Source organism: Pholcus phalangioides, unplaced genomic scaffold (assembly GCF_987345545.1).
Source record: "Pholcus phalangioides strain wild (caught in Gottingen) unplaced genomic scaffold, Ppha-v1.0 ptg000014l_1, whole genome shotgun sequence".
In the NCBI taxonomy this organism is placed as follows: Eukaryota; Metazoa; Arthropoda; class Arachnida; order Araneae; family Pholcidae; genus Pholcus; species Pholcus phalangioides.
The window spans coordinates 10,823,911-10,842,610 of NW_028301607.1; the positions used below are offsets into that span (position 1 = coordinate 10,823,911).

At 34.7% G+C, this 18,700-nt stretch overlaps 1 protein-coding gene across 1 annotated transcript; it reads left to right on the top strand.

Moving 5' to 3' along the window:
* Positions 1–414: 414 nt before the first annotated feature.
* Ns3 (nucleostemin 3) lies at positions 415–15,495 on the top strand. The gene is made up of 14 exons (XM_089241714.1): positions 415–615; positions 706–832; positions 2,725–2,845; positions 3,354–3,440; positions 3,579–3,665; positions 3,899–4,042; positions 6,121–6,205; positions 7,788–8,108; positions 8,874–8,975; positions 9,825–9,973; positions 10,603–10,721; positions 12,001–12,203; positions 12,717–12,761; positions 15,270–15,495. Exons 1-14 carry the CDS (start codon positions 529–531, stop codon positions 15,441–15,443), a joined length of 1,851 nt encoding a protein of 616 aa, XP_089097840.1. The 5' UTR covers positions 415–528; the 3' UTR covers positions 15,444–15,495.
* Positions 15,496–18,700: the final 3,205 nt, after the last annotated feature.

Here is an 18,700-nt window from a genome sequence, read left to right on the forward strand (position 1 = left end):
CTTCGTGGGAAATACGGGAAAAACCGGGACACTTTTGCCAAAAAGTCGGGACGGCCAAAAAAAGAGAAAATACCGGGACTGCCCCGGGAAATACGGGACGTACGGTCACCCTAGTTATAAGGGAATTCCAGGTTTTTGTATTGTTTCTATGTGAACTTATCTGGTGGATTAGAAAAGCTTTCGTTAAAACAAGATTTTCGCTATAACGATATTCTTTAAAACGGGATTCGATTGTATATAATATAAGCTCGATGGATCTTTCTGCTTTAGAAAGATTTTTCATAAGCATTAAAGACTACGAACTTGGTAATCGAACATAGCAATTTTTACAGCGCTATCTGTAAGGACATTGATTTGTCGAAGCAGAATCAAGGAATGCTACCAGAAGATATTATTCCTCATCCGAAAATTACCGATCACAATGTTTACAGTGAAACGTGCTTGAGTTTTAATTTTCCCCAGACGACAACGTCCCGTTTTATTAATTGTAAGCAGAAGGGGACGCATAGATTTATCTAATAAGCAGACATGAGTAAGAAACAGCCGAATAGTCTCGGTAAGAGTTTGGTCCGCGACTACAAAAGGAAAAATAAAGGATTCAACAAAGAGGGATTCGTAAGTGCGAGTTTAGTTCCATTTAGCTAATCAATCATCATTTGTTGATTTTGAGAGCTTAGCTTTTAAGAGAGTCTAATTTTTTTGTAGCGACACACGGCTGATTTGGCGGATGGTTTCGATTGGGCGCGACTCAATCTGAGGAGCGTCACTGAACAGAGTTCTGTGGATGATTTCTTGGACCAGGTGAAATTGGCTGAGAATGATTTCAATAAAGGTCAGTACATCGTATTTTGTTTCACTTTGTCGCTGTATAACGCTAACTATACTCCAGTTATGGTAAGGCTGTGGTTCCGCACGTTGTGCGGAAAATTCATTCGCCGTCAACATTTATTCGCCGCTGGAAAACTGCACAGCCACGCTATTTCCTGAGCAGAGATCTGACCAAACATTTTTGTGAAAATGTTTCATTAATTTTGTGGGAAGCGAAATAATCTAGTTAATTAAATGGAAATTTTTTAGGATTTCGTTAATTTGAAATTTGTGAACGGTCTGTTTTTTCATATCCATATTTTTGTGAAGGGTCAGTTTTTCATATTAGGATTTTTGTGAAGGGTCCATTTTTTGGATTGGAATTTTATGAATGATCCCAAATTTTGGCTGGATAGACCCCTACTGGCATGACAATTCACCGCTAGGAAAATTCACTGACAAAGTAACAGGATGAGCAACTGAGTCCCTCATGTGGTCACTTACTCACTCAGACACTCACTCTGTCTCGCAAAACACAAATCCGAAAGACCAGTTCTCCCGGGTTCAAACCCCGTCGCCATACTGGTGGTCGGCTGAAGTTGGTTTTCTGTGGTTCCCAACTTCAAGGCGCGAATGCGAGTCGATCTCCCCTTTAAAAAGTCTCGCCACAGAGAGCAACAGGTCTACAAACAGTACAAATGTAATTCAGTCATAACACATCACTCACTTCACTTCTGAAATATAATGGCAGCACTGAACATAACACAACACTACATACGCATTAGACTTAGGTACACACACAGTTACACAACAAGTCCGGCACAACTCACTAGGTAGTAAATCGCCCATAGATGGTGATAGACCTAAGTTGTCTAGCTGAGCACAATGCTGTTTTAACTGAGCACAACACTCAGTTTAAAAGAAAAGCCCTCCCAAGAAAGTGCCCGAGTGGCGTGATGCTTGTCTACCACCATGAAGGTTGCCATCATGGTCCCGGGTTCGAACCCAAGGAAGGATATAGATGAGAGATTCTCCCTAATGAACTTGATGGGACCATTAATAGACAGCGCCTTAATTTCCAGCCCCTCTCATTAATGGCAGTGAATTGCAATATCGCGATATGGCCAGAGTCGCGTTTGGTTAAGTAGCCCTCCCAAGAGCCGAATTACATGGGATAAATTTGCCTGTCCCATAAAATACAGGATGATCCATTGCACCTACAACAGGGGTGGTTAACCTTTTCCCAAGCCCTACCACAATCAGTGTTATTTTTGATGCACATGCCACCTTAAAAAGTTTTAACAAGGCGACCATATATATACAGTTTTTACAAGACATGACCATTCTCTCCGTTCCTGCAAAATGCTGGTGGCTAACTGCTGTTCACTTATTTTACCAGCAGTGATTTTTCCTGTTAGTAAATTGTGTACCAGTCAATTGTTATTGGGGTGAATTCTGGAACAGCTATAGAGTATAATTCGTTTTCCAGATTTTTTTTTCTTTGGCAAGAAAAATGTCTGGAAGCATGGCAACCCAAAATAAATGGAGTCCTGCTTTTGGAGGTCTTTCTTGCCAAAGAAAAAATCTTTGATGCATCGCCACTTGGAATTAATTTTGAAATTTTAATCTTGTTTAAAATTAATTAGACCTTAATCCTCTTATATATAAATTAGTTGCGGTAAAATTGAAGGCCTGCTTGCATTTTCGTCCCGAAGTTCGAAAGCTACAGTAAACTCAACTTTAGCCAACTGCAGGTGCAGCCTACAGGAACTGAACATAGACTGTCATGATAAGCTTAGTAAATCCTCCGCAAATGCAATTGAAAATTTACACTGTCAACTAGGGCCAGTGTCTATTTTGCACACACCCCACCCTGTAATTATGAACTTCATTATTTTTTGTTTATCGTTTTTCCAGAGTTCTCGAATATAAAGATTATGACTCCTGATGAGGCAGCTGGTGTCCTGTCGAATAATGAAAAGGAATTGATTTTAGAAGCGCAAGAGAAGAACAAGCATGCTCTATCTATTCCTAGAAGGTTCGAATATTTTATATGTTTGACGAATTTTCCAAATCATATATTCAATTGCCAAAATAATAGTGTTCTAGAGCAGGGCCGTCATTTCAACTTTTTCCAGGGGGAGGGGCAAAGCACATGTACTCAATGTATGTATATACCTATATATACCAATATATATATATATATACCATTTTTAGTGTATTTTTGAAAGCCGGGGGGGGGGGGCAACGGCACCCCCCTAAATGATGGGCCTGTTCTAGAGCAAAATATATAGTGACACAAAATTAGTCCTATATTCATGCACTGATATCTCCAAGACCAGGAGTCTTCAATGCATGGCCTGCAAGCTTCAGTAATCCATGCTGTGTTGAAAGTTGAAGGTGTCTATCCCTGATTGAAGACCATGTGCAACAAAATTAGAAAATAAACTTGCACCGTGTGATACCAATTCCATAATATAGTGATTAATAATTTTGAATGAATTTCACTTGTATAATTGATTATGTCTAAAATAATTCTCGTGCAGGCCTTCTTGGACAACAACAGACAGTAAAGAGGAGCTGGATTCAAAAGAAAGAGAAGAGTTTTTGAAGTGGCGCAAAAAACTAAGTCTGTGAGTGGAAAATGTATTTGCAGATATAGCTTTAAGTGTGTGAAATGTAGTTTAATCAAATAACCAATTTCTAATAAAATGATTCTACTCTTTTTTTTTTTTTTTTTTTTTTTTTGCATCTTTATGTTGATATTTTAGTTTGAAAGAGGAAAAGCATGTGAGCCTTACACCTTATGAAATGAACTTGGAGGTTTGGCGACAACTCTGGAGGGTTATTGAGAAAAGGTAGTTTTATGCTTATCATAACCATTTCAGTGACTTTAGTTCTATTCAAATTACAAATACATCAAACCCCCAGCAATCGGACATGATTAAGTCCGAGCCTACTTCAGTAAATCGAGATTCCCAGATAATCAAATGAGTGTAAAAGTCCAGTATCATCTTTTTATTTCACCATGAACATCTTTGTATTATGTTGGGTTTACTTTAATTTAATTTTTTTTTTTTTTTTTTTGCAGTGACGTCGTTGTACAGATCGTAGATGCTCGAAATCCTCTTCTCTTCCGGTGTGAAGATTTGGAAGCTTATGTCAAAGAACTGGATCAGAGAAAACATAACGTGTTACTCTTGAATAAAGCAGATTTCCTCAGTGAAAAACAAAGGTTTTTTTAGATTTTTCTGCTTTATAATCTTGAAACACACAAGATGGTATGTCATTCCTTATGGTTAATGCTAGAACAACTTAGGCGGTCATCTTTACTGTAAAGCTACTTTGACATGCAATTGCATCCAAACGGTGCAATCACAAATTTATTTCAGGTTGTTGAAGTTGCATGACATTTCTCATCTTACTGAGGCTCTTAAATTCCTAAAATATAAATGCTCTAGGTTTCTTAATTTAGTGGCGAAATGAAGATCTACAGAATGACGCTATTGAGATTGAGATATTTAATATGATTAAAAAACATGCTGAATTGGTAGTCTTCTTATGTGAACATTAATATTGAGAAACAGATGTTCTATCATGGTGTTTGCTTTTCTCCAGTACCTATTTTGTACTAACCAAAGGTACATCTTTGAAGAAGCTTGTCGTCAGACGTTATTCAATTCATTTAGCGTTAATGTGGAGCTTTGCACTTTTACTGCATTTCATTTACTGGTACAATGTCGCATAGTGTAAAAAATCTTTATTTTCCACAGTTTTACCCATAAACTTTGCTCCAGCCAATTTGTATTTTTGTCTTCTTTGTACAATAAATTCACTGTACAGGGAGAGCCCTGGGAACCCCACCAAAGATTCCAGCCTACGGATCCTGCTGGATGATGTGGGGAGCCATTATTTTACCGCACATCATGCTTTTGACTTAGCAAAGAAACTCTAGATCTTGAGTACCATGTATGCGCAAAATTCAAATCAGGGACAAAGGAAATTTCTGCCAGAAATCATGAAATTTTATTTTTCTACTAATGAGTTTCATTACGTTTTTGCCAAAATGAATTCCTTCAGTGCACAATACGATCGGCAATGAAAAGCTTTCTCATGCATTTATTTTACATTGTACATTGGATTTGGTGATGTTCACTGTTTTTTCATTCCACACATGCAATCTATTCATAAATTTCTAAACCACATTATACCTCACACTTTTTCAGAGGACTGCCAAGTGAAAATGAAGCCTCAAAGAACAAAAAAAAGCCATTGTCAAACCTCTTCTTAAAGTAACAAAGCTCAGCATTAGTCTTTGTCATGATAAGCCTGTTTGTCCAAGCTTCCAAAAAAAATTGGTACATGAGCAAGGTTTTTTTTGGAAAAATAAGTCGAAGAGACTGAATAGATACTGTTTTAAGAAGTTTTGGCAAAGAAAAATAATTGATGTTGATTTTTTTCTATTGCAGTCAAAATGGCCACTATCCATCGTTTTAGGTAGTTTCAAAATTCCTGTTGTTATAGTGTTAAATTGAATTTTTCTCTAGTTTTCAAACAGTTGATTCAGTACAATGTGTGTTATTTTTCTATTAGATCAGTGATTCACAAATGATATGCAATCATACTATATGGATATCCCCCCCCCCAAAGCAGAATGTTTTGCATTGTTCTGCAACGATCCCTCAGCTGACTTAAAATATGCTGCTGTGAAAATTCACATCTACATAATAGCGTTTTTCTACACTTTTCTTAAAACTCTTCCAGATTGTTCTGCAACAGCACTGGTTGCTCTGCGACGTACAACACACGACGTATGTCGCACATTTCAGCATATTCTGCTTTGGGGGATATTCCTGTATTACAGAAAGTTATCTATCACTGATTATAATACAAACATTGCTCAAGTCAAAAATGAAGAGGTTCAAGGAAGGAGAATTTTTAATTTCATTCTCACAAATTTGTTAGAAATTTTATTAAGAAATGTTTATGAGGTGCATGTACGATTGAGTAGTTATAGCTTACTAATACAGTCAAATTCTGTTATAACAAACTCCAAGAGGCCATAGAAATCACTTCATTATGAGGAAATTGTGTTCTAAAGGAATTCCAGATTTCTACATTTTTCCTATGTTAACTTATTCGGGGAAGTAGAAAAGTTTTCGTTAAAACAAGATTTTTGCTATAAAGGTATTCGTTGAAATGGGAAAAGACTAGTTATACATTTTGTGAAAATTTTTCAACTCTATTAATAATGATAAAAATTCTTAATTCAGACGTACACATATATTTCCTAATGTGTGTATTTTATTGTAGGGAAATGTGGGCATCATACTTTGAGAAACTTGGAGTCAAGATAGTATTTTTTTCTGCATTGCTGCAAAGCGACGATGATAATCAGGTTTGTTTTTTTTCTTATATGAAAAGATTTTGTTTCAAGCCTAAATTTTTTCTGTGCAAAATCTGATACAGTGACAATGACACCCTGGCATACAAAATTTTTGGCTAAAGAAGATTTTTTTTCACAATAGTTAACAAATACGAATTTGTCTAACGAACATTTTAGTTGACATGGATGCACATGCTCACATAACAGCAGCATTGTGAGCTGAATTTGCACACCATCATTATCCAAATTACTCCAACAGCAGAAACCAAGAATGGTATGAGCAGGAACATCAAAATTACTGTCACTAATGTTCAGTTAATTTATATCTGCCTCAGAATCAATTTTCTGCATATGGTCCCTTTTTTCGTCCAGAAAGCTTTTGAGCTATTTCGTGCAAAATAAATGATTAGCTAAGAGAAAATGCATTATAAAAAAGTCTAGACTAGTGAGCTATCTGGTTTTTTTTTTAGTGTACATGTTCTTTCAATGCAAGACATGGATCAAACTGAATGGCCTGTACATTCAGGAGATTATCTTTTATATCCGCATGTATAAGATAGAGAAATTAGCTAACCATATCACTTGAGGGGGCGGAAAGACACCTACAAAACTGACTGGGTTGTTCAAATAGTGTGAAATATCACGATTACTTAGAATCTAATCTTCCGTTAAATTCTCCTTCATCTAATTGTGAAATTGTTTATCTCCGCCTTTGGTCATATTTGTTTATTTGTTTTTTTTACAGTGCTTCTTAGTGTTTTATAAAATTTATGGGTCATACCCAGAAAATGAATTAAACAATTTTCCATATAAAAGTATTGGAAATCGCATTTCAGCTAACCAATGTGATTCTAGACTGAATTGTCTTTTTCAGCCAAAGTATGACTGCGATTTTATTTAAAGTAAACTGGACGAATTTATAAATGAGAGTTTTCAGTTTAAAGTACATTTTCCTATCTGAGTTTAACCTTTGTCAGTGAAAGGATATACTCAAACTGACAACAGCCTCGTTTTTGATTGGAAATTAATGTGACTGTGTGTGTAGACTGTAGATTTAATGTTATTTTAAGTTCAATGGTGGTTTCAATTGTCTGCCATGGCCTCTGGTGAAAACTACATCAAAAGTCTATGGGGTATATGATGATTAGGATTTTTGTTTGAAATTTTTGTGACCTATGAAACTACTACCAAATCATTTATGCAGCCCATACCTTTCAAAAAGTCAAGCACCACCACTATAAATCATCTGCCACAAAGCCAAACTGAAAGAGATTTTGGAAACAGGCCAAGTCCAGTGTCAGAGCTCTGGTGTTCATGTCATTCTATAGATTATAATTGGCAATTTCCTACTCGCTTTTGATTGTGTATTAAAAATATTATTGCATATCATATTCCAAAGCATTTTTAGCCTACACTCTTTGTTTTACAGACTTGTGTGCTGCACTGGAATTGTATTAAATTTATGAACCTCCAAGCAACAGTTTTGGCATTTCATAGTGTGAAGAATCTGTAATTTAATAATATTAATAAAGAAGCAAGCAACGTGTATTGTGATTTCTTGCATTTAATTCACCATTATTTAATTTATTAACAGGATGAGAACGATGATGAAAGTGCAAAACACGAATGCACTGAATCTGAAGGTGATTCTGATTCCGGAGAAAGTGATGATTCGGCAAACAGACAGCATAGAGGACGTCAAAGTAAAAAAGAAAAGACTCATAGTGTTTCAACATGTGTAAAAGAATCAGTGGAAGAAGAAAATAATCAATGTAACAGTTTGTCATCATCCAATGAACATCTGTCTGTTGTGAAAAACAGTTCTAAAATGTTATCAAAATTTGAACTTGTCAGTTTCCTTAAAAGTTATAAAAGTGCATTTAATACTGGTAGCACCACAACCATGGCTGGAATGGTAAGTGATTGATTCAATATTTTTTAAATACATTCCCCAAAGGGTTTTCTTTACCTTTTCTCAATGTTAAAAGTGTAAAAGTAGTTGTAACTATTTCTTCATGTTGGGTACTAACACCTTTTCTGAGAAAAAATTCGCCATTTAATGCTATGGATTGAATTTTTTTTCTAATTTTATTTTAAATGAAATCCCCCACACCCCCTAAAGTCAAGATCTGCAAGAATGTTAGAAACCTTCAGACGCGATAATTTTTTGTATCTGTAATGTTTGTGTCATGCATGTTGTCACTCGATTCTTCTTTTTTTTTTTAAACAAACTTTTATTTTGAATTGTCCAGCATGGAATCTCACAACTTGTCTCCATGAAAGCAGAACACAGAATTAATAGCAATAGTAATTCATTCTACAAATCCTAAAAAAATGTGAGTAACAACATACAGACTCGATGGCAATTTTTTGTTGCAGTGATTGAATTGTTGAGTTGTGAGTGTAGTGATGACAAGTATTTTACCCTACTGTTTTATAATATATGGCAACCTTGGGTTAGTTGGTGATGGCTAGCATGATAGTACATTTTTCCAAAGGCTTAAAATCCTTACCTTGTTTATAAAAACTTTCTTTTATATTTATCTGATTGCAAAAATTGCCCAATTTGCACTCTCAAAAGTTGGCAGCTGTGCATTGTGTTCTCCTACTTTTTCCCCCCTCAGTCATTAAAATGGCACTTCATTTATTTTTCTAAATGCTTTCATTGTATCTATTTTAGGTTGGCTACCCGAATGTCGGTAAAAGCAGTACAATTAATGCTGTGATGTCGAGTAAGAAGGTTCAAGTGTCTGCCACACCAGGGAAAACAAAACATTTCCAGGTTATTGCTGATATTTTCTTATTATTTTGCATTAAAATGGGCGTGATGGGAATATTTGGCTCATTTTATAACAAATAATTTTCACTCCAGAATTTTAGCCTAAGAGTGGATCACAAATTTCTAATCGTGAAGTTTTTGGTGCTGAATTTGTTTTATACTAAAGGCAATTACAGTCAACGCTCGTTTTTACGAACTGACCCAGACTTGATTCTTAGGTACATTTTGTTTAACCGTGCTGTACACTGAAAAGGAGTATGTGGTTTTGCACACAGCCATGCTGTGAGGACACAACTGATAGCTTAACATGAAAATCCATATCTGGCTATACAGCTTGGCTACCTGCCATTATAGAAATAAAACTACTTTTGATCGAAAAAAATTATTCCCAAAAGGTGTTTTTTTTTTTTCTAATCAAATTCAAATAATAGAAAGATAAGATATATGAATTTTGGGATTTTTGTGCATTTAAATTCATACTCAGATTTTTAGTATGCAGTTGAACTCTGACTTAACACCAACATTTATTCTATAGAATTCTGATGTTATGAAAATTTTGGGGTTATATTAAGTCATGGTTAACTCATGTAATCTCTACATTTATGAGATATTTGTTCAAAACTGGGATTACACTATAAAATTTTTGTAAAAGTTCTTTCATAAAACATAAAAAATTCAACCAATAAGAGCATTGGTTATATTCAAACAAGTATAACCAATAAGCTTGTTAAATGCTTTTTTAAAGTTTCTTGAAAGCTTTTTTCTAGAATTTTATAAAACTTTTATAGTGTAGCCCCAGCCTAAATAATGATGTGAAAATTTTCAAATAAGCAAAGTTATTTAAATTTTCAGACACTCATAGTTGATTCTGAGCTGTGTTTTTGTGATTGTCCCGGCCTGGTGTTTCCGAATTTTGTCTCAACCAAAGCAGACATGGTTATCAATGGCATACTCCCAGTAGACCAGATGACTGATCATGTCGGGCCTGTCACATTGATATCCTTTTTTTCCTTCTTTTGTAATTTCTTCCGAAATCAATCTCATTTGTACTTAACAATCTTCAATAAGATTCATTATATTAAATGTTATGGTTTGAGTCCAAATTCTAGTGTCTTTGACTTTGCCTAAACCAGATAGTGGCCACTTCACAAAGAAAGACCTTCGACATGTATGTTGACAGATTTGTTTATCATATTCAAGACTAGATGTAGAATTATTTATTTAACCCTTTGACTATGAATTAAAAACAAAATCACCTCAACTTCCTGTGAAAATGAAGAACAAAATAGGTCACAAGTAAGGCAGATTTAGCATTTGGATTTTTTTTTTTTTTGGGCCATACATGTCCTGTTAGTTGTCATAAGGTTAATAGCTTTTGTTTTGTATAATTCAAGATCTATGAATAACTAATGAACTAATTAATTAACTATGAGCAAATAATGGTTTGTTTCAAAAAAAATTTACACCCTTATAAATTTTAAAAATGTTGTTATATAATTTTTTGGTATTATACTCATAATGTATACGAATTTGATGGTTTTGTATATATCTGTACATTTTATATACATTTTTTAAACTCTTGAATGGTCTGAATTTTATAAAACAACACCTTGACGATTATTTAAGTAACAAATTTGATACCAAGACAAATCTTGGAATCCACCTATTCTATCATAATACCTCCTCCTCCTGAGGGAAAGGATCCAGACAGTTCACCAACAGCAGAAGAGTTCTTGAATGCCCATGGCTGTAAGTGTGTGACAAAACATCATGAAGTGAAACTCCTTTATAATATATGCATCTCCCAATTTTAGTTCTTTGATCACCCCTTTTATAGACATATATTTGTATCTGTAAATGCCATATTGTCTTGCATCATATCTTGTCCACCCCTACAATATGCTTTTAAACTCCCCATCTACTAATTGATCAGCATGCAATTTCTTACAAATCATCTTGTTACCGCGCCAGAGTCAAGTAATTGGACCACCTATACTTCTGGTGAATATTCAGTATTTTACTGTAATTGTATAGGCTTATTTGTGTGTAATGTCTTTGTTTTTTTAATGTTTTGTTCTCCCCAGAACATGCTCATACACTATCCCTCTTCTTTATATCGGATCATGAGTGGTCTCTTCTTTCTCCGCTCTTTTTTTTCTTTATACGTGGTTATTTTTCCTGCTTCAACTCCCCCCTTTCCCCCCCAGAGCTGTAGCCAGTACATAGCTTCTAGCTTGTCCATCCGTTAAAAGAAAGACAGTCTTCCATTAAAAAAAAAAGTCTTTCCACAAAGAGTAGGCAAACTTTCAATACAATACTTACATAAATAGAAAACTTCAGGCATCTGTTACCTTCGACCAATGACCTAGAAAGTGTAAAATATTTGATGAAGTCATCAAAAGTTTTTTGTGAAGTGAAAAACTGGAAAAACATTTCGAAGTTCAAGATTTTTTTTTTAATTATATCACTTCTTCAGGAAAGTTTTTGAGCTTTGATCTGGGATATAATCAAGCAGATTTTGCCAGTAACTCCTGCAATATGGAAAACAGGTGGCAGCACATGAATAACACGTGAGTCAAATGCTTAGAACCCATGCACTTCTGGACACTTAGAAAAATTTTGGTTTTATTGGACTCCTTATTGCTCAGATATTTCATCTCAAAGTGGTCTCGTCCAAGTTTTGACTATTTTCTTTCTCCTCATCCTCTTGTGGAAATCTGGCCCGTCTTTTCAGTTCCTGCCTCTGATGAGAGCTTCCATTTTCTCCCCCCCCCCCTCCCAAATAAGTGTCAAAACAACTGCTTCTGTTACTGAATTTTTTTTTTTTTTTTTTTATTTTACTTACTGCCCACATTTTTTTCTTTTGTTTTTAGGTTTGAAGTTTAACAGTTCATTTATACAGTGGTTGTGCATGTGCTGCATGCACATGGTTTTATAAAACAAATGAGTATAGGATGAAGTGTAATTTTTCGTTTTGTTTAAGTTACTCATTTGCAAAACCCCTCATTCAACATCTATATTTTTCCAGATATGAGAGGTTTCATGACTCAGAGAGGATTGCCCGATAATGCAAGATCAGCACGTTATGTCCTGAAAGACTTTCTGAAAGGCAAGTTGTTATACTGTTACTCTCCTCCAGGATGTGATGATGAAGAATTTCAGAGACATTCTCTTCATCCTGTTCCAGATACTGTGCCACATTCTGTATCAAACATTCCTGAGAGACTAAAGGTTAGAAGCCACTTTTTAAATTTTCAATTATTTTCAATGCGATTGTGATTTTCTAGATCTCAAGAGTAAAGTTTTACTAATTTTTTAATTGGATGAATGAGTTTTGGATTGTTTCTGTAAACCTGCTTCTCATTGATATGACCTTACCCGACAGGATTATGGAGAGTTTGAATAATCCATGATCCATAAAAAAAATTTTCCTTTGTGTTTTACTTTATGTTCTACGTTTATATCTATCAAGTTCATTTAAATTAATATGACAATTCCTTAGCACTAAGATACAAACTTCTTGCTTTTCACCTCCCATTTAGCTTCGAGAAATCACTTTTGCCTCTTTATGCCTTATTTCTATCAAGGTGATGTCTCGAAAAAATCGTGTCGGAATTATTCAAGAAACTCAACACATGCCTCCTCTAGGACGCTGTTCGAAAATCTCTTACTTAGCATGTTACGTATTAGATTTATGACAATTCTTATGGTTTGTTATAGCAAAGTTTGTATTTTATTTTTCAGTCATCAACTCGCAGCACTGAAATAGACAGGACTTTCTTCAGAACCGTGAGTAATATTTTTTTTAATTCAAGAAAAATCACTGAAACAGTGCATCACATTTTCAAGTGAATAAAATAGCTGCCAAGTCTCCAGAATTTCTGCTTTATATTCCAGACTCCTAAAAAATTCCCATATCTCCTGAATTTTGACAGTTATTGTAAATAATCCCTTCTTTTTGGGAGAAAAAAATATTCCCAAAAAATTAACCTAAAAAAAAAACCGTTGCTTTTGTTTTTTATACTGAAAATGATGGTATGAGCAAAATGTTGCCATTGTGTCAAATCACAAGTATTTCATTTTCGAGTGATGGAAAATCTGCCAAACAGCCATCGTCAATTCGACCTTTTGATATCCGGAATTGGCAAGACCTGCTTTGACCATATGTCCCATTTCTGGCCCAAATGGCAATTTTATTTGCTGGTATTAAGGATTTGATTTGAGAGTAGAATGAAAGGTAATTTAACCTACTGGAGTTGGCAAGGATTGGCGACTTAGCTTTCTAATCAGCAATGGCTTGTATGATGTCACGTTTTTATAAAGAGACGCAATCCCTTTAATTCTACTTTTATTAATGAAAAACCCTACATTGTTTTTCAGAATCCCTTTTTTATTTATTTTTGTATGGAATTTCAATATTATCATGAAAACCCCCTTAATTCTCATTCTCTGTAGTTGGTAGCTATGGAATAATATTGACTAATGAATAATAATGAGCATATAACTGACAAATTATATTTTGATGAGTCATTCTTATTGTCAGCACACAGTTTAATTTTTTTAATGTAATCCACTTAAACTGTCAAACATTTTTATACATGAAAGCATATACTTACCATAGAACGATTTATAAAAAAAAAAAAATACATTTTTCCATTCTATGAATTTTGATCTTGAAATTAACAGTATTTGTTGCGATATTTGCATTAAAAGAACCAATATCACTCTCTGCTGTTCTTACAAAGAAGGCTGAATACCAAGCGATGATGAATTTTGAGAAAAAAAATTCACATGCCCCTGCAGTAGAGCTTCTGAAGCCCCAGGCTGGCTGATATATGGCTGCCATATTTGTGTAAAGTGTGATGTCAGTATTAACATTACAGCCAATAGCTGTTCCCTGTGTCACTTTTTTTGAACATAAAACTGGTTGTTCCACTCTAAGATGGAGGACGATGACTCCGCTTGGTATTCTCAGGTATTTTACTCTGCAGGGAATCACACCAGTCCCCTTGTAGTCCAGTTGAGTGCTCTACCATTAAGCTACAAAGGATTGGCATTTTATTCCCTCAGAACATGTACCCTAAACAGGCCAGCACATGGGCATCCTTCTAACTCAGTTAATAGCTCTTAACGAAAATAGCTCCCCTGATGTTGGCATACAAAGAATTCAGATAAATACAGATGAAATTCATTTTTATCTCTGCTTGGTATCCAGTCTTTCACTGCAGAGAGTGAAATTGCTTCTATCTGTAAAGTTAGAAACCAGTATTTAGTACTCTGTCTAAAACAGAATGTCAAATTTTATGCTTTACTAGTAACATGCATAACTTATAAACTACTTTTAAGACCATACTTGGGTCATAAGTTGTGAGCTATTCGGAATATACAAATGGAACCATGCGAAATATACAGCTGGAATGAACCAGCTGGCAATGATTAAGGAGAGCGGTCATTCTTTCAGGTGCCATCATTGCAAACATAGATAACAAAGATAGAAGGTGATTATCATGGCCAGCGATAGACTTTATTGTTTTTGTGGAAAGAGGGGGTTTCAGGAGATGATATCAAATGTCATATGGTGTCAGTGTGAAGAGTCAAAGCACCCTCAAGGTGAACTGTGTTCCACTGGTTGCCCAAGTTCAACAGTGAACAGGAAAATGCAACCGAAGATGTGAGCTCACAAGATGACTTTTAACATTGTGTATAGCAGCAAATGTCGACAGTGCCGAGTATGATTATGGTGAACAAGTCATAACATTTAATGAGCTGCAGAACGAAACAAGACTTGCTCAAGGAGCATTGCAATTGATTATTCACAATTCATGTGAGGTCAATAACTACAACATGACGAGGAATTACAGGCCATTGTAGATGATGCAACAAACACCTACACGGAATGGTTTGTTACTGCCATTCGTAAACCCTCAGCCAAATGGCAGAATTACATAGACCATAGACTTGAAAAGAGAGAGTTTGTCTAATTAATGTAATATTCAGGTTTTGTGACTGTTTTCAACCCTGTGACTACATTTGTGTCATTTCTATGCGACCTAAATAATTTAGTAGTTTTTCTCCAAAATTTACGACATTGTGTTGCGGGAGAGGGCAAAAGAAACTATGGGTATAATATAGGATCTTATGGGTTGGCTTGAGTTGATTGGATGATGAGGGAAAAGATTGTAAAACTGATTTAGAGCTAAGTGGAACTAGAGATTCGAATGAGACTAGGAAAACATTTCTTTTTTTCATTAGTTCAAACAGAATGTTTATTGGCCATGTATTTCTTTATTTTTCAAGGTATCAAATCAAGCTCATGTGAAAGGGATGGTGCAAGTCAGTGGCTATAGCGGCATTGCTGGTCAGCACCTTATGTCATCAGAAAATTCACTGGGGGGAAAGCCATGGAAGAAACACAATAATCGCAACAAGAAACAAAAACTCAAGAAAGTGTACTATGGTTCTGGTTTGTAAGATATTGTACCCACGTATAGAATAAATTTATGGTACGTTTTTCTATTTACAATGTAGAGTTTTTTATTGATTGAATGATGCGAAACAGTATGATTTTAAATTAACAGTTAAGAAAATTATTTCAGAATGGAAGTCCTTATAGTATAATCTGTGGCGTAGATAAATCCCTGGTTGCAAAGGAAATGCATGATTGCTAAGTTTTGTGGACAACACAAAATTTTTATAATTTATGTTGTTCTTGAACTTGGAAAATGTTTCAGAATATGGTTGGCTCCTAAGCAGAGATAAAAAAGCAGAGGTAGACATTCCCCCCCCCCCCCTCACCATTCATTATACACATTCTCAGTGATTTACCCCCCTCTGCTTGTATCCTTTATGCTCCTGTGTTTTTTCCTCTTTCAATGTACAATGTACTTGTAATAGTGTTTCGTGACTGCTAGGGGTGTCGTGTCACGGAGATATTGATTTGTGATCCTATGTATGCTATAAAGCAGTTTTTTATATGGGGAAAATATTTATCAACCTGTTCTGGAAGCCGCGGGTTCAAAAATTTGAGAACCACTGTGTTAATTGTTTAAAGGCCAAGGAACATAGCTTTTATTCACAAAAATATCAGATAAAAATTGATTCAAACATTTAAAATTTTTTTATCATATACAGACAAGAGTTCAAAGTATTTTTTGAAATAAATTCGGAAACTTCAGGTTGATATAAACATTTTTGACATTTTCTGTTCATTTTTTTCCCCATTTCAATAAAAACTTGCCAAAATTTCAATTTTGAAGTAAATTGAAAACTATTTTGTGTGTTTCTACCACTTAATATATCAATAAAAGTAAATCAATTAGTCTCTATGTACTGTTAAACGTTAAAGTGAAATGCATGTTACATTTATGGCACATTGGCCTTTCAAGAGAGCAGGAATCTAGGGATATCTAATGTGCAGTGCGCTGCTTCGATTTCCCCGTTAAAACCCCAGGGTGGTTGTCATCATTCGACATGTGTATAGGAGCTAATTCTGGGTAATATGACACAGAAATGTGCTTTCTGGGGTGGATTGTTTATATTGGGTGAGTATTTTTTATTCTTGCATTCTTAGAAATGTGTGTTTTTGCGAACTGCAGACTAATCAAACTGAGTTCGACAATCTTAGATAGTCTTGGTGTGCTCAGCTGAGTGTAACCGTATCAAAAAATTATCTTGCATTAGAAGAAGCTAAGATATTTAGAAACTCATTCAGGTTGCGAATTAGAAATTAGAAGATGCAGAATATATGCCAATTATGTGCTAATGAAAATGGGAACATCGTGGATGAAGATATTGTTGAAAATGATCTACAGTAGTATCAACGGTTCAAACTGATGCATGTGAAATGCTAGGTAATTTTGCAACAACGAGGATGAGGTATTAGAAAACTCCCGAAATGTGTTCTTCAAAAGATGTAGGGCAGAATAAAGGAGCAAAATGCAAGTGCAATACTCAGGTTTCAAGAAAAGGCAAGACAGTTTTGAGGGATCAGAAAAAAAATAAGTGGGATCAAAAAAATTCTTTCTAGAACCCAATCAAAACCTCTGCTCTAGATTCCATTGAAAAAGATTTGGTATAAAGATTTGGTACAGCACGTTGGATAGTTCATTCAGAGTTGCGAGAAGCGGATCGTATTTCACATTTGGAATTCCGAAGAGAAGTGACAATGGACCTTCTACGAATGAAGGAGGGGTTAATCCAGGTCCATGTTGTCAACTGAAAAAAAAATGTCAGGTCATCGATGACCATTATATTGTCTGTGACGAAATGACGGTGTGGGGTTTGCCAAAAAAAAAAAAAACACTATAAAAGCTACCAATGTGACTAAAAGGTCCATCAAATATATATGTTTTCCTTCTTTTATCATGGACATTAGAAAAAAATTTCAACTTTCTGCATTCATTTTTATGTTAAAAAAACCAGTATGTTTTGCGAATTTCAATCGTGAGAAACAAAGAAAAAAATTTTTTTCTTAGATCAACTTTGAAATTTGATCTATGTATAGCCATGCAAAAGGACCTCAAATTCCAAAACTAAGTGACTTTATTCATAGTTCGGCCTTTAAACGGTTAAGGCACAGCCTTTTGGCAATGAATTTCAGTGATATATAGAGTTGAAGTACCAGCAGTGAATCTCAGAATTTATTGTTAATATTTAGGAAATATAAGGGGGGAAAAAGAGTGTGAACTGGTTTTGCCCCCTGCACTGATTTTTGTTCATAGGGTTACCAATGAAGTATCTCAATAAGAGAAACAAGTAGAGTGAATGCATTTCTTCCTTATAGAAAGAGGTTAAGCAATCATATAGTCAAACTTTCGTAACTAAAGCTTTGATATTTTGAAACAAAAATTCACATTAAAATTCCAATTAATTCCTCCCAGGTATTGACCAAAATTTAAACAATTTTTCACAGATACCTATGGAACTTCTGTTTCAGCTATTGAACATGATTCTGGAATGAATAATCTTCATTAGCCAAGGTATCATTTTACTCAAATATAATTGTATGAGTTGTCATAGGAATACACATTAGGTCATATTCAGGTGTGAAAGGCCTTAATCTCTAAAAAAAATTCTTGCAGCACCACTTTGGAACTGTTAGTTGGTTTTACATTATCGTTATTAATAATCAGAAAAATTATACTTGAACAATCTTTATTCATTTTCGATACATTCACTCATTCATAATAGTGTGTACAAAAAGAGAAGAAAAACAAAAAAACACCAACCATTCAAAATTATTCATCGCATTTTTCAATTGCCCCAATTCATTTTTCAACAAATTTAAACCACTCATTTTGTACAGGAATATTTCATTCATCCTGATATAAATACAGAATCACCCCTAAAATATGATGATCAACACTCATCAAACAAATAAAGCCCTTCTTACAGCATAAGAATTTATAAATGCCACTAATTTCGCAGCAACAAAATTTTTTTTTAAACAATTTATATACTATATCACAAACAAATAATATGAAATGCAATGAGGAACGATTTTTTTTTCTTTGTGCAGTTTTTTTTTGTACTTCAAAAAAATGGTTACCAGATTTACACCCTTATGGCAGAAACACAATGTACTCTTTATGGTCTGTATTTTGGTTGTGAAATGCTTTATTGGTAAAGAGAGAGAGATTAGGATAAATATTTCACTATATCTAAAAGTGCAGTGAAATCTGGTAAACAATTATGGATACTATCTTGATATTTGGGTATTCATAAATGTG

What these genes read in the sequence shown, in the direction of transcription:
- Ns3 (XM_089241714.1), top strand. Translation starts at nt 529, where the DNA reads ATGAGTAAGAAACAGCCGAATAGTCTCGGTAAGAGTTTGGTCCGCGAC. An exon ending in TGGAGGGTTATTGAGAAAAG is followed by an intron (nt 3,666 to 3,898) that starts GTAGTTTTATGC and finishes TTTTTTTTGCAG; the next exon opens with TGACGTCGTTGTACAGATCG. An exon ending in ACATTCCTGAGAGACTAAAG is followed by an intron (nt 12,204 to 12,716) that starts GTTAGAAGCCAC and finishes TTTATTTTTCAG; the next exon opens with TCATCAACTCGCAGCACTGA.